This window comes from Boleophthalmus pectinirostris, unplaced genomic scaffold (genome assembly GCF_026225935.1).
Source record: "Boleophthalmus pectinirostris isolate CB_2022bp ecotype Guang Dong unplaced genomic scaffold, ASM2622593v1 HiC_scaffold_22, whole genome shotgun sequence".
NCBI classification, from domain to species: domain Eukaryota; kingdom Metazoa; phylum Chordata; class Actinopteri; order Gobiiformes; family Gobiidae; genus Boleophthalmus; species Boleophthalmus pectinirostris.
In genome coordinates, this window is record NW_026571190.1 from 12,323,245 (window position 1) to 12,349,894 (window position 26,650).

The 26,650-nt window shown below is 37.7% G+C and overlaps 1 protein-coding gene across 6 annotated transcripts in view; it reads left to right on the plus strand.

Moving 5' to 3' along the window:
- Positions 1–26,650, plus strand: part of LOC110167606 (teneurin-3-like) — a 595,717-nt gene that overhangs the window by 315,526 nt on the left and 253,541 nt on the right. For all 6 annotated transcript variants that reach the window (XM_055158090.1, XM_055158089.1, XM_055158088.1 and 3 more), the window contains 2 exons: positions 15,323–15,496; positions 24,449–24,513. In XM_055158090.1, coding sequence (XP_055014065.1) covers positions 15,323–15,496; positions 24,449–24,513 — 239 coding nt within the window. The remainder of the gene's footprint in view (positions 1–15,322; positions 15,497–24,448; positions 24,514–26,650) is intronic.

The following is a 26,650-nucleotide window of genomic DNA, read 5'->3' on the forward strand; positions in this document are numbered from 1 at the left end:
ACTTTTATAGATTTCAAAGTGATGATGAAGTGGAAAGTGGAAAACAGCGATAGCAACGGACCTTCGGAGAGTGAAACTTACGAAGGTGAGAATCCCGGTGATGCATCTGTGTAGAGTCCTGCGATATCCAAACAAACTATCAGGGACTTTATACTCAATTATGGACCAAAATTGCTTCGAAATCTGGATGCTGCTCAGGCTAGTCCTTTGAAGTGTTTCAGTCTTTTTTTCCCAAGATGTGATGTATGACAGAATTGCTACAGAAACAAACACTTATGCGGAGCTCTGCGCACAAGAAAGTAACCAAGATAACAAATACTGGACCCCCACTGACGGGGAAGAGTTTTATTCTTATATTATTATATTATAATAAGCTAAATGAGTTGAATAAATTAAATGGAAAAAACGAATTAGGTGTACAAACAGGTGTACACTTGCTATACTGTATCTGGTGATATGAAATCTGTTTAAATACTTTGACAAATATTAATATTATTTTATATTAAATATTAATATAATATTAAAAAAAATATATATATATATGAATCTAGTACTCAGAACATGCATATATCAGAGGCTGAATGTAGTTTTTTGTTTTCGATTTTGCACCTGACCAGGTAAACTCTAATTTTCAGTGAGCTGTTATAAACCTATAAATGAGTTGAATCACATTTAAACATCCATAACTGAGTAGTTCAGAGTCTAAGGTTTCCAGAGATACCAAATATGTCTGTGTTTCAATAAATTTCATGAGTGTGAAAATCATTTATATTCACTCGTGGAAGTCAGTTTTCTTTTATGCAGTTATGCTCTGTGGGGAGCCCTAGTAATATATGTATGGGTTGTTTCTAGTAGGCGTCCAAGGGGGAAAGAGTTAACATACAAATCCTGCATGTTTAGGCTGAGTTCTTCTCTCAAACAGAAAACTCCATGCACCTTCATTAGAATAATTTGGAAAATTTCAGCCTTCTCTATTATACAAAAGGTAAAAGGTAGTAGCTGTTCACCTGAAAACTACTGCTTCCTCACATCACAAGGTGGAACAAAGTATTTTGGAGATATAGACAGACTAATAATAAAGGGTCACAAAAACACAACTGCAGGTTTGTTTTTGAGGAGGTTACAGCATTATACGGCTCAAAGCTCACAAGAGTCAATTTCATGTAATATAAGACCTTTATTTACATTTATAAGACCACTGCGGTGAATGATTAGGATGCTCAGAATACATAAAGTGCGTGAGGCATAACTTTGGACCACCGCAAACTGTTTTAAAATGAACGATTTCTGTTTTTCATGTTTTTAAGACAGTAAAAATCAGGTACAGCTGTTGCTTTCATCACTTTGAGACATGAATCTTTTTCCTATGATCCATTCCAAACTGCGTGCACAAGAACACAGGCTCGCTAGAGTTGCACAATAAGTATGCACACCAAAAAGTCGAACAAAATGCGTATTTACACGTCAATAAATCTTAAAACGGCAGCGTAACAGACTAAACGGACTCGTCACTTCTGAAACGCATCATTTCTCGTTTCATATGTTCCCAAACTGTATAAAGAAGTGGACTAAGAGAGTGTGGCCAGTCAAATGAAGCTCACCGACAGCTGAAGTTATGGGGTGAACGTAGAGGAATAGGAAGTTATTCACAGACAAACAAGCGAAATAAAAACACCACGAATTTTACAACCTATGTATTTACATCAAAACAGCACCAAAAAAACAACATTCAGATGATCTTTTTTGTGATCATAATGTCTACCTCCAAAACCGCAGCTTCGTCTCAGCGCGGCTTAATTACACACAAGCGTCAGATACAGAAAAATGCTGTTAGCGATGAAAGAGGTGCAAAAATAAACAGCACAACGCACTTCAGAGCTGCTCCGTTTGTTGTCGTCACGCTGTTCTGTGCATGTGGATACTATCACTGTCAGACAATGGAGTTTCTATGTGAAGCAGCTCTCGCTCTCATATGAGCCAAAACACAACATTCACTGTTCCGAACATGCTGCCATCCAAGTGTTTTGTAACCGGGCGGAGTTCAGTATAGTAACACAGTATCATGCGTTCAAGTACGATACATTTAAAGATGCATTAGAGTCCGCTTGTCTCTATGGAGATGGTTTTACTTTGTCAGGAATGTGCCAGAGTATAGCGAAGCCTTTTGTTAATTGTATTTTATTGGTTCTATGTTGTGCACTGTAATAGTTTTAGCTTGATGCACTTTTATTCACTGTTTTTGTTTTTTACTTGTAGAACTTTGAGATTATTATTATTATTTATATTATTATTATTTTAATTAAAGAAATAGATGCAGAGATGGTTCGCCACCCCACAGATCTAACCTGTAACTTGGTGTATGGAAGATTATGGCATTATTATGGATTTGGAAGAACTGAAAATGCACAACTTTTGGTATTTCAAAATATAAATATCACTGCTATTACTGCGTTTCTGCTACGTCCACTGCAAAACTATGCACTGCAAAAGTGAAAATCTAGTCAAGTTAAGATGACTTGAATTAAGTAAATTACACTTGACAAATAAAATACCAGTGGAACAAGACTTTTTGTACTTAAAATATGAAAATACATTTTGCTTCACTTCTTCCATTGGTCAATCATTTGCCTGCACTGCAAAAATCTAAATCGAGTCAAGTTAAGATGACTTAAATTAAGAAAGTTTTATCATGATTTGAGTCAATTTCACTTGACAAGTAAAATGATCTGCCAGTAGAATAAGACTTTTTGTACTTAAAATATGAAAACACATCTTGTTACACTTAAAATAATAATAATTTTAAAAAAACCAAAAAACTACAAACAAATTCTACCTGGGAAAAAAATTATAAAATCTTGCTTGAATTAAGAAAAACACTTATTCCATTGGTTGATCATTTGACTGCACTGCAAAAATACACTAAAACACTAATGCACCTTACAAGATGGCACTGACTTGGAACACACTTTAGAAAATACAATTTTTAAAACTATTCTTTTTATTATCTGTGCTGCTGTTGACCTGAGTGCAGTATTTTGTTTGCTGTGTATTTTTATACTGAAATGACAAATAAATTCTGATTCTGGTGACTTGAATTAAGAAAGTTTTATCATGATTTGAGTCAATTTCACTTGACAAATAAAATAATCTGCCAGTGGAATAAGACTTTTTGTATTTTAAATATGAAAATACATTGTTCTACACTTGTGATAAGAAAAACAACAACTCTTTGCACTTACATAAGAAACAAAATGTACTGTTGCTTGAATTAAGAAAAACACACTTATTCCATTGGTCGATCATTTGCCTGCATTGCAAAAAACAAAATCTAGTCAAGTTAAGATGATTTGAAGAAAGTTTTATCATGATTTGAGTAAATTTCACTTGACAACTAAAATGATCTACCAGTGGAATAAGACTTTTTGTACTTAAAATCAAAAACAAAATCTAATGTTGAATCTACTCAACCTGCGAAACATCTAAAGTTCTACTACATCTACTCAAATAAAGTAAAATGTTCTTAATTTAAGTCATTTTAACTTACCTCGATATTGCTTTTGTTTTTTTCCAGTGTGATTTGTTTTTGACTGTGTGTATCATTAAAACTACTAATTAAGAGTTTAGTCACGCAGACCTTCCCATAAAAAGGAACAGTGCAGTGTTATTTTGGCTAAGTATCAAAGCTGTTAATATACAGGATAATAAGAATAAGTTAAACAGTGTTAAATATAAAGTTATTCATGAGTTTGTAGTTTTGGGAGTACGTGTGTGGCCCTGGTCTGTATCTGCGCATGAAACCGTCATAAAAGCAGCGAGCGTTCATGCCCTCTGCGCCGTGGCATCTGACGGCCGATAAGCCTGTAAATAATAAAGAGCTCTGTGTATGCGGGCCTTGGCTTTTGCTCTCTCTCCCTCTCCTCCCTTTTTCTTTCTCTGTATGTTCTTTCTCTCCTCTCCCTCACTCACATGCAAGGAGTAAACAAATGCGCCTCTCAAAGCAATAAGTGTTACAATTTCTCAAGACCAAAAACAAAACAGTAAAGCGGAGAGGAGCAGGAGTCACTAGTTTCATTGCATATCTTTTTTCTTTTGTATATTTTTAGTTGAACAAAGGATAAACAATTTCTCAACGTAATGAACTAAAGTAGCTATTATTTCATTTAAAAACAACCCTGACATATGTAATTACAGAAGCGATTTTAAAATGAAAATCAGGTTTTACGTAAATGAAAACAATCAGACAATATATTTATATGAAAAAATATCAGGTATAATTTAGTTTTAACCCTCTCAGGCTCAAATTAATTTTTAGTATCAGGAAAAATCTGATATTTGGGGAAAATTATAATATGGGGTAGTAATATACAATTCTGACTTTTTTATCCTTTGTAAACAAAAAAAGTATTTTTGCACTTCTGGACAGGCCGTTTAGCGTGTAGCCGTTCTTGCACAGTCTGCATCGTCCACGTTTATCAGCATGGATGGGGAAAAAGGCTCCTGAGTAAAAAAAGCTCATATAATATGGATGTGGAGTAAGTAGGTACTTGGAATTTAGCTGTTGCAAATCTGCAACGCCTGCCTGGAGAGGGTTAAATTGTTCATCTCTACGGCAGCGGTCCTAATTTGTCATCGTTCTAAAACTGGATCAGTGCTGGAAGAAGTACTTGGTGTCAGGGGTGGGACTTGTTTTGCAAGTAAGTCTCAAGTCTTTGACCTCAAGTCCGAGTCAAGTCCCAAGTCAAATACAGGCAAGACCAAGTCGAGTCTCGAGTCACTGGCCCGTAAGTCCAAGTCAAGTCCAAGTCGTCTGCTTTGAGCTTCAAATCATTTCAAGTCTTTAAACTAACCAAATATAGCTTAGATTTTTGCAATTTTTATGACTTTTAAGGTAAATTGTACATAAAAAAATCTAAGTATATTTATATGTGAGTATTTATAGAGTATATAAAAGTTGTAGAAATGTTAATTTGTCCTTTTTAAATGTCTTGACAAGATCCTAGTGTGAATCATTACGGTCTGAACAGAAAGAATTCAGATTTAAAAGTGCTTCTCCGGTCTTCTCAAGTCACAGGCCTCAAGTCCGAGTCAAGTCCCAAGTCTAAGTCCATTTTATCAAGTCAAGTCTCAAGTTCTAAAAATAGTGACTCAAGTCTGACTCGAGTCCCCACCTCTGCTCGGTTTTGTTACAGATACCGGAGCAAAAAAATACTCTAGTAGAAGTAAAAGTATAAATAACTTAAATAAAAATTTTAAAGTACCTGTTAACAGTAAAAAGTATTTAGATTTTGAGATCTAATAAAGTTTCAAATGTAGTGATTTTGATAAAGATTTGTATTTTGTTTTGTTTTGTTAGTTTTTAGCTCAAACTACAAACATGTTAAAAATAAACCCCTCTGCCTTTTCAGCAGACCTCAAACTAATGAAAAGTACTTTTACTTTTCAGTCCTGTTCAAAAATGTAATGGAGTAAAAAGTACACGTACCTGCTTTCAAGTGTAGTGCCGTAAAATTAAAAAGTATCCAGTTTAAAATGTGCTCAAGCAAAGTACAAATATCTATCATTTCTACTTAAATACACTACTTTATTGCTTTAACTTTGTTACGCTCCACGACTGAACTTGATAGATGGATTTATTTTAAATGTTTTCAAATGAACACTATCTGCCCAAGGTCGAAATGCTCAGTATCCTCATGACTCCTCTATCCTCTCTAACTCTTTCCCCCTAATCATTACAAAAAATAATATTCACTCACGGAAACAAATTCATTTTTCAAGGCTATTTTTGCTTGCATTTAATTAACTCCAGTGCAACCTTAAGAGTACCAAAGTCAGCTTCAGGACTCCTCATTTCCTGGCTCATCGTCGAAGTGCTTCACCCTTTAGAGAGAGATTTATTAGCGGTTTTCTCAAGACTTAAAAAATGTCTCGGAAATAGGTCCAAATCAACATTGTAATAATTATCCCCAATCAAAAGCCCAGGAAGAGGCAGCGCTCCCAGCCGCTCATAGATCAGCTGTAATGAGGAGTCACGCTTGAATAGGGAAGACTCACACACTCACTGTACAGAAACACAACCTAACCTGACTAATGCTATGTCCATATGGCTAATAGCTCTTTTAACTATGGATTCTTAGGTAACGCTTTATATAACTGCACCCGAATTCGTCTTAATAAAGCATGAAGGAAAACTGAACTCACAAAGAACCGACCCATATGACACTGTTTTCTGATTTATGTTATAGTGTTGTTTGCAAATCAAACATACAGGGAGTTTTGTTTCATTCACACAAGTTTGACACACAAATCCTGCATATTTAGATTGTGAGACTGTAGTTTTGGACTCTCAAAGAGACAAACACCCTGTTCCACTTTGTGATGTCATGTGGTAATACAGAAAGTGCTCCATTGTGTTTTTAAACTCCATGTTTGGTATAACTTTTATTATTATTATTATTATTATTATTAAGGACAACAGAACAACAATCAACATTTAACAATTACAATAATCAGCATAAAACAAAGGACAAAAACACCCACAACACCCACAACAAATACAAAACAACAAAAACAACAACAATAACAACAACAACAAAAGCCCCCATTCCCCCCCGACCACACACACTAACACAAATTTGGCTAAATTAAACAAAAGTAATATGGTAGTGCAACATAAACACAGCGGTAGGCCACCTAACATTGACACATTGCGGCCAATTTATAACTGGAATTCCTTTTCTCTCTTTTTCTTTTTTTTTTTTTTTTCCCCCCCATTAATAATAATAATAATAATAATAATTTGTCCCTATACTTAAACTAATATTATTCAGGGTATTCCCAGGTTTGACTACCCCAAATTTAAGACTTTTTAAAGACCTTTTTAAGACCACTTAAATGAATATTAAGACCAACGTCGCACCCATTATGCGGGCGAAAAACACCAGATCCAATTCTAATTATGACCATTACTCACTGCTTTAAATAACCAAAAATACTTTAATTATAAAATGTCATTCAGAACTCATTTATAATCATATTTATTGCTTGTAAAATGGCCAAAAAAATCAGTTATAACATTCTAACAAGACAAATTAGACATTGCACTGCAGCCCAGTTAAGTGTACAAAAAAATAGGCTAATGAGATTTAAGACCTTTGTGGAAAAAATAAGACTTGGACAACATCATTTAAGACTTTTTTAAGGCCTTAATTTAGGAACATGAAATTTAAGACCTTTTTAAGACTTTTAAGACCCCGCGGCTATCCTGTTATTTTCACCATCATCATTTCCTTTCATCATTTTTTGTCATTTATTACAAACTCAGATCATAATTTTAAAGGCTTTTTTTCCCCTTCCCCATTTTTAAATACATTTTTAGTCCCTATACTTAAACTAATAATATTTTCACCATCATCATTTTTTTCTTTCATCATCTTTCACCATACATCACAATCTCAAAGTTTAATTCTAAAGGCATTTATTTATTTATTTATAATAATAATGTGCACTTAACTTAACTTATAAATTATAACTTTAAGAATGATTTAGGCTTAGTAAGAACCCATAGCTCTTAACCTTAATTTTTTACCTGCATTTAATATTTTTTTAATTAAATTATTATGTAATTAATAAGGGTGGGTTAATGTAAGTTTTTTTTTCTTCCCACACTTTTTGAGAAATGTGCTTTTCAGTTGTTTACAATGTATATGTAGTATGTGTATGATTATTGTTTCCCTCTGGGCACAAACTCGAAATAAAACAAATCAGTCAAACCTTATTAATTCTTATTTTTTATTTGTTTATTATGAAGTAAAGCTACCATCTGTTTGTAAGTTTAATAGTTTTAACAGTAGCTGGCAGATGTGAAATGTTGAAAAGTTACATAATGTACATTTAACTTATAATAAATATGTCAAAAGTTTTAGAAGAACACCAGTTCTTTACTCTTTACTGTTGACTAAAATGTATTCTAAACTTTTGATTCATGAAAGTGTCCACCTTTGGCAGATAGAACAGCTGAACACACTCGTGGCTCGTTCTTTTTACAATAGAATCAAATAAATCAAAATCAAATATTCTTCAGAAAGTTCTTCTCAAGTCTGTTGCAGAAGTTCCATAAATGTGTGGCACTTGTAGGTTTCTTGACTTTCACTCTTCTGTCCAGTTCATCCCAAACCAGCTCGATGGAGTTTAAATCTGGACACTGGGCTGGACACTTTATGTTTTCAAGTTTACCGTCTTGTTCTTTTTTCCTGAGGTAGTTTTGGCAGAGCTTGGACTTGTGTTTTGTTATCTTTTATCTTTTTTTTTTTTAACCTCTGGCTGATCAGTTCTTACCTTTGTACCATTTCAAGCTCTTCATTGGACTTGCACGACTTGAATTGCACTAAATAACTGGAAAAATGTGCGTGTTCTAAAACTTTTGACCGGTAGTGTACATAAGTAATTCTGTCTATGTAAAATAAAATGCAACGCATCAAAACAAGTAACAGTATTTGAGGCCCTATTATTATTTAAATCATGATATAATGTTGTTATCTAGTCAAAAACAGACCTGGAGTTGTGTTTTGTTTCATTTACACATTTATTATTAGTCTGTCTACATCTCCAAAGCTCATAATGCTCTGGCGCACCTTGTGATGTCATGCAGTGGTAGTTTTCAAGTTAACAGCTTCTTTTTACCTTTAGTTCAGAAGAGATTCCAATTCCAGGCTTGAAATGATCCAAATGATTCTGGTGAAGGTGTATGGAGTTTAAAACACAACCAGTATTACCACATGACATCACAAGGTGGAACTGAACGTTTTCAGATGGCGAGAAGTTTGTTAAACATGTGTGAATGAAGGAAAACACAACTCCAGGTATGTTTTTTGACGAGAAAACAACATTAGATCATAAAACAGCGTAATCAAGTCAAGCCTCCGTAAACAAACCTACTCAAACCCACTCAATTCACACAATTTCAAAATTTCAAAAATAGATCTTCATTTTTGCTCTCCCGTTGCCATGCCGATCGCTTCCTTTTGATTCTCTCAAATTGGTAGCTTTGTAGTGCCACTTCCCACATATACTATGTATGGCTACTGTAATTACCAGGTCACAATGCTGAATTAATGTCAGAAGCAGCGGCTAACGAGCAACTGTAATCACAATTGGTCCACGCGCTAACAAGGCTATGTGATTAACAATTTGAACCTATTACAACGAGGACCCTTCAATTAATACCTGGCTCCGGGCGAGATGTGGAGATAGGAGCAGCTAAGGAAAGGCTAGCTCTTTGTAGCGTCGGGAGTTTGCGTCGTGCTTTTATGTGCTATATTTGTATCACTTTGAACAGTGCACACACAAACGCACGCATGTGATTATCATACATTAGAGCCGGGGAGGAAATAGAGTGCAAAGGCGTCACGAAGCAATATGTACTTTTGAATACAATTGTAAAAAAAAAAAAAAAAAAGTATTTATGTGGTGAGTCTTATCTTATATTTACTGTACTAGTAATTCATGATGTACAAATGTTATTAAAGAGCCCATGTAAGCTGTTTTCTATGGTATAACGTTGTTTTCTCGTCACAGACATACTTAGACTTAGACTGAGACAAACTTTATTGATCCACAAGGAGAATTATTTGGACACAGTAGCTCCCACATCACAATATAATATAATAACAAAGAGTTAAAAATGCAAACGGTAATAATAAATTCTAAATAAGTAGTAAAAAGAGCAAGAGACAGGTGTCAAATAAGACCTAATGATATAAATGTAAATGTACAAGTCAAAATAAAATTTTAAAATAAGTAATAAAGGTGAGTTGTTGTACAGTTGTAGGGAGTATTATCTGTTACATAAGGGTGAGTTGTTGTACAGTTGTAGGGAGTATTATATGTTACAAAAGGGTGAGTTGTTGTACAGTTGTAGGGAGTATTATATGTTACAAAAGGGTGAGTTGTTGTACAGTTGTAGGGAGTATTATCTGTTACATAAGGGTGAGTTGTTGTACAGTTGTAGGGAGTATTATCTGTCCCTCTATAGTCTGGTGCAGTGGGTTGTTGTGCAGTTGTAGGAGTATTATCTGTATAGTCTGGTAGTTGGTGCAGTTGTGGAGTATTATCTGTTACAGGTGAGTTGTGTGCAGTTGTAGGGAGTATTATCTGTCTACAAAAGGTGAGTTGTTGTGCAGTTGTAGGGAGTATTATCTGTCCCTCTATAGTCTGGTGCAGTGGGTGAGTTGTTGTGCAGTTGTAGGGAGTACCCCTCTATAGTCTGGTGCAGTGGGTGAGTTGTTGTGCAGTTGTAGGGAGTATTATCTACCCCTCTATAGTCTGGTGCAGTGGGTGAGTTGTTGTGCAGTTGTAGGGAGTATTATCTACCCCTCTATAGTCTGGTGCAGTGGGTGAGATGTTGTGCAGTTGTAGGGAGTATTATCTGTCCCTCTATAGTCTATAGGGTGAGTTGTTGTGCAGTTGTAGGGAGTATTATATAGTAGTGGGTGAGTTTTGTGCAGTTGTAGGGAGTATCTATATAGTCCTGCAGTGGGTGAGTTGTTGTGCAGTTGTAGGGAGTATTATCTACCCTCTATATGGTGCAGTGGGTGAGTTGTTGTGCAGTTGTAGGGAGTATTATCTACTCTATAGTCTGGTGCAGTGGGTGAGATGTTGTGCAGTTTGTAGGGAGTATTATCTGTCCTCTAGGTGAGTTTTGTGCAGTTGTAGGGAGTATTATCTGTTACAGTGGGTGATGTTGTGCAGTTGTAGGGAGTATTATCTACCCCTCTATAGTCTGGTGCAGTGGGTGAGTTGTGTGCAGTTGTAGGGAGTATTATCTGTCTACATAAGGGTGAGTTGTGTGCAGTTGTAGGGAGTATTATATGTTACAGTGGGTGAGTTGTTGTGCAGTTGTAGGGAGTATTATCTACCCCTCTATAGTCTGGTGCAGTGGGTGAGTTGTTGTGCAGTTGTAGGGAGTATTATCTACCCCTCTATAGTCTGGTGCAGTGGGTGAGTTGATGTACAGTTGTCACAAATGTTTCCAAATGTCTCCAAACTGAAGTTTTGTTTTGCTTCATTCATGTTTTTAAACTCCGTACACCTTCAGTAGAAATTTTTGGATAATTTCAGGTAAAAAGTAGCTGCATGTTAACTTGAAAACTACCACTACATGACATCACAAGGTGGAACAGAGCATTTTGAGCTTTGGAGGTGTAGACAGGTTAATAAATAAGGACAAACATGTGTGAATGAAAGTGTTCCAGGTATGTTTTTGACGAGGTGATGACATTATAACATGACTTAAAGCTCACAAGGGTCGATTTTGCGTCATATAAGACCTTTAAGAATGATTCATGCTCATTTTTATTGGGAAAAAAAAACCCTAAAAACTCTGAGCGGGCTTGCATCTCTACACACATGACTTATAAATTTAGTAAGCCTGAATCATTCTTATTAAACTACTTTTTTCTCTTTGAGCTATGAACTTGTAATTGTGACCTTGTATTGTAAACATTTCAGTGCAATATTTGTAATTTCAAGCACATATATCTGCAAGTGGAGTATGATTTTTCACTAAGTCGACTTTTCAAATTTCTTTAAAAAAATTCAAGCACGATTTAATTTTACAGATTTTTTTTTTTTTTTTGCCGTGAAACAGCTCCAGTATTCATCCTTTTTTGCTGTATGGCGTTGCAAGAGCCCCGCGCATTTGTATTTTTGTAATTTCTCAGCTCAAAGATTGTCCTTGTTCTGCCTTTTTTCATATAATAGTTTTAATTAAAAAATCACTTTGCTCCATGTGGGGAAAAACACGTCCAATGCCACCCTCTCCTGCCTCAAGTGAATGTTTGGCAAATTCAGAACCATTTGAATGGCTTTCCCGATGAATGCTTGTCAAATCTGGGGTGTAATAGTACCAAAGCCAACCTCATATTTGACAAAGTGCTACTGTTTTTGTGTCCAGGCAGATGGAGGCATTGAAACTCCCATTTCAAAATATTACAATTACCACATAGAAATTTGCGACACTTTACTTGCTCCTCACGTAACCCCTTTGCACAAAAACAGTATTAGAGCTATTAATTTCATTCCTTAATTGCTTCATCCTAAGAGGGCATATTTTTCCATGAACAAGCTATTAAAGGGCCTGTGTCTGATTGGTAATGGTTCTAGTTTAAGAAAATGTATTTAACTCCTTTGTGGTATATTGTAAAGGCGGATATTTGTGATGAAAAGTTATTTGGATGAAAACCATAAGGAAGGTACAGACAATTTCTAATCAGTCAGATGTTGATGGATGAGAGCCATGTGAAAATAACTGTCTAAAACAACTATTCCAGACAGTAATGGTAAAAAAGAAGGATGAATTATATTGAATTTTCTACACTTCATGGGCTAGCATATCATTTTGTGACACTGTATTTACCCATGGCTCAAAATCTGGTACCAGCCACATTTTCCAATTGGTTAGAGATTTAGGCTGAATCCCATTACACCCCTTGGACATACCACTTTCCCCCATCCGTCCATTCTGCTCGTTCGTGTGTAGGGTTAGGGGTGTCCCAAGTGACCGTTACGGCAGAAGGATAGGGGAAAGTGGTAGGGTTATACAGTGTACCTCTCCAAACGAAGATTTTTTTAGAAGCACACTCCAAATGGAGGGGTATGAGCAATTTCTCAGTATGCCTTGCGAATCACCGGCAAGATGACTGCTACCACGAGCACGGAGACCAAAGAAGTTCACAAATTGTAGACGGCATGTTGGATTTTTGGCAAAAGCTCGTCGCATCTGCTTACGTCTGGTGTCTCCAACAGTTTTTCTCCAAAGAGCTACCTGTACAAAATAAAAATGCCAGAAAGCTACTACTAGAAATTGAGTATATATATAAGAGCCACGGCGAGCCTTAGATGAGGTACAGTTAGATGCCTATTAAACATAAACTATTATCCATTTATTAGTGTACAAAGTTAGGAATCAAAATGATACATGTACAATTGTAAAAGTAATTTCGTTCATCAAATTTGAATTATTCAGTACAATACGTGTAATTCAGAAATCCCTTGGCGAGCAACTTGGAAGGGAGTAGAGGGCTACTGGTAGCTCCCGAGCTACAGGTTGGAGAACCCTGACTTACGTAAAAGCTGGCGGAGTCTACTGATGATGTATGTGATTGTTGAAGGGGTCTCCCAATTCGTAGGGGTTTACTTTCAACCCCTACTCTTTGTTGCTTTGTTGCTCAGTTTCAAGGGGCAATGGGCAGGGAAAGGGGTAGGGGTAGAAATTAGAAATGGGACTAAAGTCTTAGAGCGCTTATAGAAAATATGTAGTTGAATACATTATTTGGTTTAAAGGTCCTTTATTATGCAAAACTGACTGAGCTTTAAGCCATGTTTGCGTAATACTACATTAAAGACCTTTATCGCAGTTGTTGTTCACCTTTAAGCTTTCATTTTTCTTACCTTGATAGTTGTGGTTCTTCATGAAAGAATCTAAATCCTTTGTCGACCTTGTTGGTTGAAGATTTGAAGATGGTGCAGGCAGATTTCTGAAGCTGGTGGAGAATATGCGAGACATTTCCACTAACATTTTGCCATTGAAAACCATTAACCAGAAGTTTCGCAAACCTAAATCGGGCCACTTCCGGCCATTGTACAAAAGGTGTATTAGTCTGTCTACATCTCCAAAGCTCAAAATACTCTCTTCCAACTTGTGATGTCATGTAACTTTTCAAGGTAACAGCTACTTTTTACTTTTTGTTGAGTAGGGATTGGCAATTCCAGGGATGAAATTACCCCAATGATTCTCCTGAAGGTGTGTGGAGTTTATTGGAGCACTTCCTGGAACATCACAAGGTGGAACTCATCTTAACCACGCAAGATGTGTGTGTTAAAGAATAAGAAGTGAATGAAACAAGAAGAAACAACATTATAACATAGATTAGAGAGTAGAGTAATAAATAGAAGTTTAAAATTACTTCACAGCCTGGTGTGTAAAGGTTTAAAAACAGGGGTTAAATCATGTTTGGTTGATTGTTCATTGTTGCCTTTTGATTAGTTAAAGTCCAAGTGTTGTACAGATGTTTATATGATGTAAAATTATTATCATACAGACAAAATGTTTTAACCCAAGCACACAGCATGAGCATCTAAAACAGAAAGCGGAAATCAAACCAGCATTTAATCCAACTATTTACTCTACAAACTTTTGCACCACCTTCTAAACAACTCCACCTTTGGCCCTTTTTTAATACTAATACCACTTTCTCATTTTCACCTGACCAAATAGAGCTGATTTGCGAATAATGGACTGTAATGGCCGTGGCAGTAGCTGATGAGGCTTTGGTTGGGGTACGCGCAAAAACACATGTGAGGTCCCTTTTGTGTTTTTCAGTATAATGAGAATAATGGAGCTCTGTGTCCTCTCACTGTACCCACACGAGGGCCTATTGTTTTAAAGCCTGGACACATCTTGTTTATCACTGGATTCTGTTTTTGAGCCTTTGTTCACTGATAACATGATGGAAATGAGAGGTGATTTGGAGCTGTTGTGTTTTTTTTTTTATGTAATTAGATTTGTCTCAAAGTATCACACCAGGATAATAGATTCTAAGTTTGGTTCACAGTAGCACGTGTAATTATGCCAAACTTGCAAACAACTCCAAAATGGGGTGTGATCTCAAAGTTGCTATTAGCTTCCATTGACGTGTGTAGTTTTTAATTTTTTTTGGTTTTAAAAGTGATTTTTTTTTACCAAATAATGTGTTTGGTTGATATAAAGCTACGACAAATTAACTTTCCAGATTGCATTTTAAAATGTTCTAATAAAATCAGATTTAATCAAGAAATATATCATGTAATTGTCAGTGGTGGAAAAAGTACTCAATTTTATTACTTAAGTTAAAGTACAGACACCAGAGCAAAAAAAACAACCCAAAAACCTCACGCAAAAGTATCACATAAGGCATCAAGTGTAGTGATTTTTATACAAATTTGTGCTGAATCTTCTTCAACAGAAACAAGTGAATCCATCGTTTTTTTAATACTCAAATAGGAAATGTTGAAACAGCGTAGAATAGATTTAAATTTGGTCAGCATTTTTTTTATTTTTTTTAGTAAATATAGATTTTTGGAGAGGCTGAGGGGGCGAATGGTTCTGCTGCTGTGGTGAGGTTTAGAGCATCGGAGCAACTGAAACGGCATTTATTTGAAAGACGCAATTGGTTGAGAGGCGACGACAGCATGGTGTGATTGGCCGACAGTGACATATAAAAAATACTTCTGATTGAATGTACTTTTGGAATGCTAAATCGTGTGTTGTTGTTTGTTTTCGTTGCAGGCACTTCCTCTTTAAGACAGGCACCGGCACCACCCCTCTCTTCTCCACAGCCACGCCCGGATACACCATGGCAACCGGCTCGGTGTATTCTCCTCCCACCAGACCCCTGCCCAGGAACACGCTGTCACGCTCAGCATTCAAGTTCAAGAAGTCCTCCAAGTACTGCTCATGGAGGTAAGAATCAATGCATCTACACATGTCAAAATACTGCAAATATTAGTACTAGTGCATACAAACGTACAAGAATGTATACTGAGTCATCCCACGTACTGTCTGTGCAATCCCTCAGTCGTCCAGGTAGGATCCATCACAAAAGAATCATTCTTTTCTGTCAACAGTCTGTGGGGATGCACTGCACTGAGCTGTGAGCCCAGTCACTATAAAGGATGTGTCAAATGTAGAGTATGAATTTCCCTTACTGCGGATGAATACCTTGTATTACTTGTACAGGGCACCAGAGTCCTGCATGGGTTCATTTTTGGAGGCCTGCACCCGCCCGCTCAGCGCAGTACAGCACCGCACCCGCCCGTTAACCTGTGATTATATCAAAGTTAAACCCGCGTCAGCCTGGACCCGGTAACATTACATCCGTTACCTGCCCATGCTCGTGATAAATTACATACAGATTAAAAACATTCTAAGTGAAGAATCCGAATTGAAAAGTTATGACTTCAAGAATTACAATCACAAAATCAAATGAAATTGTTACACTTTCTTCATTACGAATACAAATTCACAGACGCGACCCGACTGTCATCACTTCACAGGCTTTATTTAGTGAGCAGAAGAAACATGCCACAGACTGAACCAGGACTAACCCAGGACTAACAGAGGACTTACCAAGGACTAACACAGGACTTACCCAGGACTAACCTAGGACTAACTTAGGTCTGGCTCCAGGACTGAATCAGGAGGACTAAACCAGGACCAAACCAGAACTGAACCAGGACTCACTGTCGGGACAGGCTCGGAGGTGCCCCTGTGTTGGGTGACCGCAATTGAAAGGACCGGTGTAGAGCTCTGTGCACTATGGAGGGAAGCTCAGCCATCGCTCGATCGCGCTTTGCGGACACACTGCTCCATGGGCTCGGGGTTCTCCCTCTCTTAAATCCAAGATTAGTGCTGGTTTAGACCTGGTTTAGTCCTGGATTAGCCTGGTGTAGTCCTGGTTTATTCCTGGTGTAGTCCTGGTGTAGTCCTGACCCACCTGTGTGTAATCACTACCCACCCCCATACCGCTGTAAAATTCCAGAACTTTAAAACCCACCCGTTTCAACAAATATTAGCCACGGGGATCCGACTTGGTGCAGGACTTTGCTGGGCATTTCAAACATACAGTATGATGAAGTTCTTTTTGCGGCTGTAGGAACAGGCTTTCAAGTTCAAGTAATAGTATGTGTATCATCAGTACTGCGATTACAGGTTCAGTTAGGCTACATCTATATTGGGGTGACAGTGGTAAAGTGTCCACTCATCCAAAGGTTGACAGTTCAAATCCCACTCTCTACAAAAACATCGCTGGTTGAGCAGTCAGATCCAGTGACCCACAGGTTAGCGGTGCGATTCCAGTTCCCATAGATGATCACTATTGTTGCTTTCTTGGGCAAGACACTTAACCCTCCGTGCCCCTAGTGTCTGATGTAAATGATGTGTCTTGATGTAAAGTGCTTTGAAGATGGAAAAGTGCTACATAAAAAGTGACCATTTATAGGGATGTAACGATATCCAAATCTCACGGGACGATATTATCACGAAATGCGTCTCACCGTACGATATTTATCGTGATATTTTGAAGAGGCTGATATAATTGAAGATGGGACACTTTTTTGCTTTTAAAATACCTTGGAAAGATTTTGGTGTAAATTATTTCCATCATAATCCCAAGAATTCAAGTAAAAAGCAAATATCGTCATGTTTGCACTGAAATGAATCATGGGATATGTAGTTCCCGATGTTTAGAAGCTGTTGGTACTATAAAACCATGCATTTAAGCAAAGAAACTTGTAATTCGATATATTCTGAGACTTTTGACGATACAATATCACTTTATTGTGACATCCTTAACCATTTACCATCTATAAGAAATAGTTTTAATGTCAATACCAGTATAAATGCCCATAGTATTTGTGATTAGTTGCGCTATGAGCAATACTGCAGCATTGTAAGTAGTAGAAGTAATAGTAGGAGAGGTAGTAGTGTTTATACAGTAAGTACTCTAACTCAAATTTGTATTAAGCTGGAATTGTATAATTTCTGACTGTATAATAGATTTCTTTCCACCAAAACGTTCAGTGCAGGTTGTAACCAATTCCTCACTCAAGCCAGTTAGGTTCTTTTTCTGATACTACCAAACAAAAAAAGAAAGAAAGAAAAGATTTTACAATTCTATTCCTTCTCCTCCTTGACTGCAGACGGATGACGAAATGAAGCGCAGTGGAAACAAATCAATAATCTAATTCCATAACCAAGCATTTGTGTGACAGCCCCAACAGAGCTGAGCAGATGAGACGAGAGGAGGAGGAGGAGGAGGTCTGTCACTCGTTCATTTAGAAAAGACGTTGTTAAACTCTGAGTAGCGACGAGAGCCAGGTCAGTGACTAATTGGTGTGTGGGGGAGTGAGAAGTGTCTCTAAAGTGCGCGCTTCTTTTAAGGTAGAGTTTAAAGTTAAGTGAAAATTGCACCCGGCGATCCAGTTAGTAAGAGAGACGAGCTGACCACTTATTTTTCCCTGATAAATGTAATTAGACCATTTTAAGCTTCTAACCCCAAAGATTAGTCATGTCATAGATGAAAATAGGATGATCATTTTTTATTCTTGTTTGACTCAAAGCTATGACTTAATTTTAAATGGCTTAACAAATGTGCTTTTAGATCATCGCCGCAGCAACAAAGTACAGTATGTTTATTTAAAAACTGCGCCAATGGAATTTTAAAACTTCAGGCCAAATGATATGTAAGTCCACTGCTCTGCCTAGAATGTTCTCGGTGTTACATTTATTCAGTTACATATGGTTTAATTGCTCAAAAATACCTAGAAAAACATGTATTCTGACTGTGAGCGGTGTCGCCTCTCCGCAGATCTGACCTGTAACTTGGTCTGGTTTGGTTTCCATGGAGATAGAAAGGTTTAATGCCATACTGTGAAACATTCCAGACAAAGCAATAACATCTCCACGGAGAAAAGCATTTGACGGACCAAAAAAGTTACGCAATACACCTTTGAATATTGTTTTTATTTCAGTTTGATAATCAGCATTCTGTACTCATTATTTATTTATTTTGTACTAGAACACAGGTGTCAAACATGCGGCCCGGGAGCCAGATCCGGCCCTCCAAGACCTTTAATGTGGCCCTTGGGTGATTTTCTACTGAAATATTTTTATTATATTTTCTATTAAAATATTGTTAATTTTCTGCATCACTTAGCATAGCAGCGTCTCCAGAGCCTCTGTACGTGGCCCCTCCCACCAGAGCTGCACAAATGAAGACTTGTCTCTTTCCAAACGCTCTTAAAGGACGATCGTTTTGACTGTTGACCGTGACACCCTCATCAGAAAAATTTCCAAAATGAGAAAAGTGGAGCCGAGTGCAGGATTTTCCAAGAAAAATTTATTTATTCCTATTTGCATACAAGTTAATGTTAAAACTTTGTGTTGAAATTGCATTTTTCTTAAAGTTTCAGGTTGTTCATAATATTATAATATTATAATAAGAAAGAGTTCATCAATTAAAAAAGATTACTGTAATAGATTTGCGTTTCTCAAAATGAGTTTGACACCCCTGTACTAGAACTATAATTCGAGGCAGAGGTGGGGACTTGCAAATTGTGACTTGTGACTATTTTTAGGACTTGAGACTTGATTTGATAAAATGGACAAAGACTTGGGACTCAACTTGGACTTGAAGATCAATGACTTGGGACTTGACTTGAGCGCCGTGACTTGATGCTTCTCCTACAAATAAATACGTTTTTAGAAAATACTTTTCTCTTTACGGTTGATAAATGTGGTGCTTAATTTCACAGGAACAAACTTGAACATGTCCCTCCAACTTTTCTATTTGTTACTTTGGATGTAACTGAAGTACTGCTAGACGGTATCCTCAGATGTACTACAGTAAATCAGCGGGAACTACAAAGAACATGATCCTTCCATTTCAGACAAAATAACTGTTATTTAGCACTTTAAAATCTAAACTCTTTCTGTTCAGACCGTAATGATTCACACTTCGATCTTGTCTAGACATTTAAAAAGGAAACATTTCTACAACTCAAATATACCATGATTTTTTAAGTACACTGTAGTTTAAAATCTATATAAACTGCAAAAATCTAAGCTGTATTTGGTACTGTTATGATAAATAACTAGGCTTAGCTATTTTGTTGAATCACTTCTATAGCTGATTATTGTACCAAGATCATTTATTTAAAGATATGGGCTCTGATCACTCATATGTCAAGACAAATCCATGATATTCCAATCTATCTAAAAGCAAACTAACTAAATAGGACAAGAACTACTGATGATGTGACTTGTTAGCCAGATAACACCCCGGTTGGAGTCTGACTGGACTGTGCAACGTGCCAAGAGACCTCGCTGACCTGTGCACCAACGAAGAGGCGCTAAGTCTAAACCACGATATCCTCCCACTATAATTTGCATAGAAAAGTCATTGTCTCGGCGTAAAACATTGAGTCTCTGCTTGGGAATGTCAGCACAGACTCCGTGTACAAGTATGGCGTTTTAATATTGGAGTGAAGCAAATTATCTGGATTTTATTTCTGTTTCAAGGGTAATTTTTATCTCAGCAGAAACTAAAAGGTCGTTTTCCTTAACAGTACTTTGGTTTAAAGACTTCAAATGACTCGAAGCTCAAAGCAGACGACTTGGACTTGACTTGGACTCATGGGCTTGTGACTCGAGACTTGACTTGGGACTTGCATGTATTTGACTTGGGACTTGACTTGGACTTGAGGTCAAAGACTTGAGATTTACTTGCAAAACAATGACTTGGTGCCACCTCTGATTAGAGTACAAATGCCCAGTATTACCATTACAGGAATATTGTTAGTACTAATAGGTAGTAGTCGCAGTGGTGGTGGTATGATAGTAGTATTTTTTGATGTTTTAAAGTATACATCGAGTTTTAGACGTAGTTTAGTAATGACCATATATTTATTCATAAACCATGCAGCTCTTTGTTTTGATCATTACGATAGCTTTGAATTTAACATTGCACTTCTGTGATTCCTCAGCTCTCCGACGCATTTTCTTCTTTAAAAATATCTTAAATTCACGCCACAGTCCCCTGCCTTCCTCTCTCCCTCTTTCTCTCTCTCCACTCGTCTGCTCTTATCTGTCTATCCTCCCTTTCCTATTTCCTATTCACTAAACTCCCCAAACATCCCTTCAGCCATGTGCAAAGAGCCAGCCTTGGACTCCTCGCACTCCGTTGATTTTAAGCAGTAGACTAGACTTTTCTCTTTTTTATTTCATTTTTTTTTCACACTTTTTTCTTTCTTTTTCGCTGGGTATGTTTTTGCGAAAATGACACCTCCAGCGCCCCTTAATTTCAAACCGCAGCTAACTCCTGGGTGTCTGAAAAGTATAGATTTTCTCCAAAGAAAAACAGAAGTGGATTTAATCAAACATTGGTCCCGAATAGCTGAAGTGCCGTAAGCCGCAATTTTTTTAAAAGTATTTTTTTATATATTTTTTTTTATTAAGAAAATGGTATGCAAAGATGTCTTTCATTTGACAGGCTCCAAAATGTATGTGATTTGATACTCAATTATAGCTCCAGTGGGCTCAGCGAGAAATCCAATCTCAAGGGCTTTCTTGCCAAAAAGGAGATGACAATTTGATTCAGTGTTACTTCATCTGCCTATGGCCATATGTTCCAGACGCGTTTGCTAATATTAATAATTTGAAACATCAATCTTGTGTTTTTTTTCAAGAAGTTGGCTGTTTGGTTAAAACACTTCTGATAGAAAATGTATACTCAGAGTTTAAAGCGAAGTATGTGGGGAAGGGCCCGTATTGCATTTGACCCATTGTTCAATTTGAATGTGGAAATCTTCTCCAGAACTTGACCAAGGAGTAAGTAGATGGAGGATTATCTTAGTGTAAATCTTATTTGGGGAAAAGGAGAACTCATTTCCAATTTTCTTGCGCAGTAACAAGAGTGTGAGAGAGTGAGACAAAACTTAAAGCAAACTCTAATATCATCTCTGTCTTTAAAACTGAACAGATTTTTTTGCTGTAATATTACAAAAGCTAAAACATGCATTGAAAATAGTATCTACTTTTTACTTATTGTTCAGCAGAGATTGGAAATTCCAGGGCTGAAATGATTCTAGTGAAAGTGTATGGAGTTAAAAAACACAGTGGAGCACTTCCTGTTTGCAGTTTGAGATAAGAATTCACCATAAATATGCAGTGTTTGTGTGTTAAACGTGTGAATGAAACAAAACACAAGTCCAGGGATGTTTGTGATGAGGAAACATTATAAACATTATAACAGATCAGAAAAATCACTTAATCTGGACTCTTCTAGATTATGGATGCTTGAAAAGACCAAAGGTGCAGAATACCAGAATCCGTGTATCATTCGTTCATTTGTTTTTCAAAATAAAACCAAAAATAAGAAAACGAAAAAACAACAGTTTGCTTCATTATTTGTCTCCAAAACCAAAATGAAAAAAACGGATAACGATTCATTTTTTCAGTTTTCGATTTTATGTTTAAATGAATAATGGAAAAAAAACAGATAACGAGTGTTTCCCATTTCCATGACTTAAACTGCGATGCTGGATTTTTGCGCTGCATACGGACTGAACCAGAACTAAACCAGGTCTAAACCAGGATTGAACCAGTACTGAGTGTCGGGATGGGCCCACAGGTGCGTCCGCATAGACTGTCGGGTGATCAGGACTGAGACCGGGAACAGGACCAGGACTGAGACAGGAACTGAGACCGGTTTAGTCCTGATTTAGTCCTGGTTTTGTCCTGGTTTAGCCCTGGTTCAGTCCCAGTTTAGTCCTGGTTCAGTCTTGGTTGAGTCTTGGTTCAGTTCTGGTTCAGTCCATATGCGATGCAAAAGTCCGGCATCACAGTTTAAGTCTCGGAAACCATTATCTGTTTTTTTTTTTCATTTTGGTTTTGGAGACAAATAATGAAGAAAATTGTTGTTTTTTCATTTTCTTATTTTTGTTTTTATTTTGAAAATAAATGAATGAATGAACGAATGATACATGGATTTACCAGCCACATCTCTACCAGTCTGCCCTGAGGTGACTGTGACTATAGTGAAATACAAGATCAATATTTTTAGTCCGTTTCTTCCCTTTTTTAACTTAAATCAACGTATCGGTACATTTAAAAACATTATTGTCATTTACAGGGACAGCGAGGCCATTATAAAAACAAAGCATATTGTTCTTTAAAGATTGCCATCTACCAACACAAGAGACAAGCGCTCTTCAAGTTGTAATTTATGCTTAGTTTGCATCGCGTTGATTAATGTGGTCGTAAAAGTAGCGGCCGGCCTATCTTACCATCTGTATTCGAATAGGCGCTGGTCCATTTGTATGTACAATCGACTGCTAGGCTACCAATCACCTGAACCAGCCTGCTCTGAATAATGCTGTTGTCACTATAGCTGCTTATTTGTAAGAGGCCTATGCTGTATTGAATGTAATGACCATCTCTCTGGCCCATTTCTCCACACCAAGGTTAAAGAACTAGTTTGCATTTTACAGAAAGCATTCACACTCTTTATATACAGAGAGGATTCAGAAAGTCCTTGCTTTGAGTTGTAGGGTTTCAGACAGCATCACAACATTCTGTAGATCAATAATGTTTAGTACAGCTGGGGGTAGTTAAAATTAGTATTGTTAAAATGCAAATTTGTGTTGTAATACTGCGAGTTCTTGGGTTTAGTCAATCTCTGGATCCAATTCACCTCACTTTGAAACATTGTCTTCCCTCTCTCTGTAACTGCTGCAGTGGGAAACCTTGCAAATATCACTTTACAAGAAAACAAAAAAAAAGAAACAATTAAAGTCTTAGGCCCCGTCCACACTAGTACGTATTTGAGTCGTTTTTGTTGTGGATGCAGTGTTCGTCCACGCTAATCCGAATGAAAACAGCTCCAGAGACGGAACGATCTGGTGCCGCCAGCTCCCACAAATTCATCTGAGTACAGATCTGATCTGGCACTGTGTGGATGCCTGAAAACGCTGATATGCTGCCTTAGGTGTCAACACACTAAGACGCTAGAATATATGTCCATTCATATTTACATTTTATGCATATGACTTGCAGACGTATAATCTCTGAAAAGTTTAACATGAACCATCTCCAACGTGACAGAAGCACAGAACAGACTCAGCATCAGCAGAACACCCCTCTGTCACAGAAAGAACACATATAATCCACTGAGTCGTGTCCTTTAATCTGACAGAAGCTGAACCGCATCAGTGCACAATAGCAAGATGTTTTTTGAGCGCTTAGTTTATGCAAATTAGCCATGCAGTTTTGAGTTTTGTTTCTGGAAAACGTAAACAAATATGCTCAAAGCTGTGTGGATAGGGAAAGCTTACGTACACAGAAATGACATGTCTGGACGCGAATCATTTCCGATACGGTGATTCGTTTCAGTGTAAACGTAGTCTTATATTACACAAAATTGACTCTTGTAAGCTGTAAGCCATGTTAGAATGCTGTTACCTCATCAAAAACATACCTGGAGTCGTGTTTTGTTTCGTTCACACATGTTTGAGAAATCATTCTTTATTCATCTGTCGACATCTCAAAATGCTCAGAACGCTCTGTTCTTACTTGTGAGATCATGAAGTGGTAGTTTTCAAGTTAACAGACACCTTTTACCTTTTAGAGATCAGCAATTCCAGGGATGAAATTTTACAAGTGAACCACAACATTATAACATAGATCAGAAAAAAAGCGTAATATGACACCATTAAATGTAAGAGTACCATTTGAAATACACTATGACTATGTGTTGGCTATGTGTTTGCACCAAGGTTCAATCATAAACACAGAGAAAAAAAAAAACTCCATTACAATGTCTATGGATCTGAATATTTTTCTCCTTTTATCCTCCAGGTGTACGGCTCTCAGCGCGGTGGGTCTGTCAGTACTGCTCTCAGTCCTGCTCTGTTACTGCATAGGTAAGGACACGCTGATGTTATTTTCACACATCAACACAACAGAATATAAACATACAGTTAAGCCTGTAAATATGCATCCTGTACTGTAGTCAGTCTAATCATGAATTGTGAAACAGATAATGGACTTATAGTTGTTTTTCTATCTTATTTACCCTCTTAAAGTTGTATTTGTACAAATGAAAAAACACTGCCCCTTGCTATGATCTGTAGCTATCCATCGGAGGTACTGATAACTGTGCGGCTCTTTGTTGTGATGACATTTATGTACTGCTTGTATTAGATATTGCGATTGAAAATGTCCAAATAATAACAAAATGATCCACGTGTGTCTTAGACCAGTGGTCCCCAACCTTGTGCCATGGACCAGTTTTATATCCGACAATATTTCGTGGACCAGAATGGGTTGGGGGGGCTGGCGTAAGAGAAGAGGCACAGTGCGTGGTCTGCTGTCCGCGGTGCATGGTTAAGTCCTGGCTAAATCCTGTTTTAGTCCTGTTTTCGACCCAGTTTTCGACCTGGTTTTAGTTCAGATTTTGTCCTGGTTTATTTCTGGTTTAGTCATGGTTTAGTCCTGGTTTTAGTTCTGGTTTTAGTCCTGGTTTTAGTTCTGTTTTCATCTTGGTTTTAGTTCCGTTTTAGTCCTGGTTTTAGTTCTGGTTTAGTCCTGGTTTTAGTTCTGTTTTCATCTTGGTTTTAGTTCCGTTTTAGTCCTGGTTTTAGTTCTGGTTTAGTCCTGGTTTTAGTTCTGTTTTCATCTTGGTTTTAGTTCTGTTTTTTCCTGCTTTTAGTTCTGTTTTAGTCCTGGTTTTAGTTCCGGTTTAGTCCTGGTTTTAGTCCTGGTTTTAGTCCTGGTTTTAGTCCCGGTTTAGTTCCTGGTTTAGTCCTGGTTTAGTCCTGGTTTTAGTCCTGGTTTAGTCCTGGTTTTAGTTCCGGTTTAGTCCTGGTTTTAGTCCTGGTTTAGTCCTGGTTTTAGTTCCGGTTTAGTCCTGGTTTTAGTTCTGGTTTAGAGGTGCGGCCCGCGTGACATATGGGAGGGGGGTGCACAGTCCGCGCGGTGTGTGGGAGCGGGAGTTTGCACTTTTGCGGCCCGGTACCAACCGACCCACAGTCCGGTCCTGGTCCCCGGCCTGGAGGTTTGGGACCCGTGTCTTAGACTATAAAGCAGACACAAGCGCTGTATGTTTTAAATCGGATACGGCTGTGCTATAAGACTAGAAACTCGGCCCTCATTTCCCTTTTACAATTCAAGTTTCAAATATATTTATTAAAGTTCTCAATAGTATGCATATTTTTGGCTTAACTGTAAAAAAAAAAAACAATTGAACACACACACACACACACACACACTTACCCATGTGTTTGTGCCTTTTTTTTTGGGTCTAACTTCTCCCATGGTTTGACAAATGAGACTTTTTATTCATTCGTCCCCTGATGTGTCCCCTCTTAATCTATCTGTTATTGTCCCCCCTCCATCTTCTCCATCCTCCTCTCTCTCCTCTCTCTGTCTCTCTACGCCTCCCCTCCTTCCCCTTTATCTCTTCTTACGCAGTTCTTCCCCCGTCTCTCTCTCTCTCTCTTCTCTGTTTCTCTTGTTTTTTCAGCTTCTATCCTCTCTCTACCTCCTCCTTTTCTCTCGCTCCCACCGTCCTCATCTCTCTCCCTCGCCTTCCCTTGCTCCTTCTCCATCTCCCTCCTTCTTTCTCTCTCTCCTCTCTCATTCCCCTCATCTGTTTCCATTCCTCTCTGTCCCCTTTTTCTCTCACCTCCTTTTCTCCATCACTCCTCTTCTCATTCCCCTCTCCCTAATCCCTCTCTTTCTCCCCTTCTCTCGCCTCCTTTTCCCTTACCCTCCCTGTTTCCCTCCCTACTCTCTGTATCGTCTAGCCGTCTTGGTCCCTCTCTCCCTCCTTCTCTCCTCTTCTCTCCCTCCCCTCTCTATCTCCCCGTCTTTCACCACCGCCTCCCTCCCTTCTCTCCTCACCCCTTTCACGTTATCTCTCTTTCTCCCTCTCTATCGCTCACCTCCTTTTCTCTCACCCTCCCTATTTCACACTCTTCTTCTCTCTCCCTCTTTCCTGTCACCAACTCCCGCCATATCTCCCGTCGCTCTCTCCCTTCTCTCCTCAGCCCTCGCTTT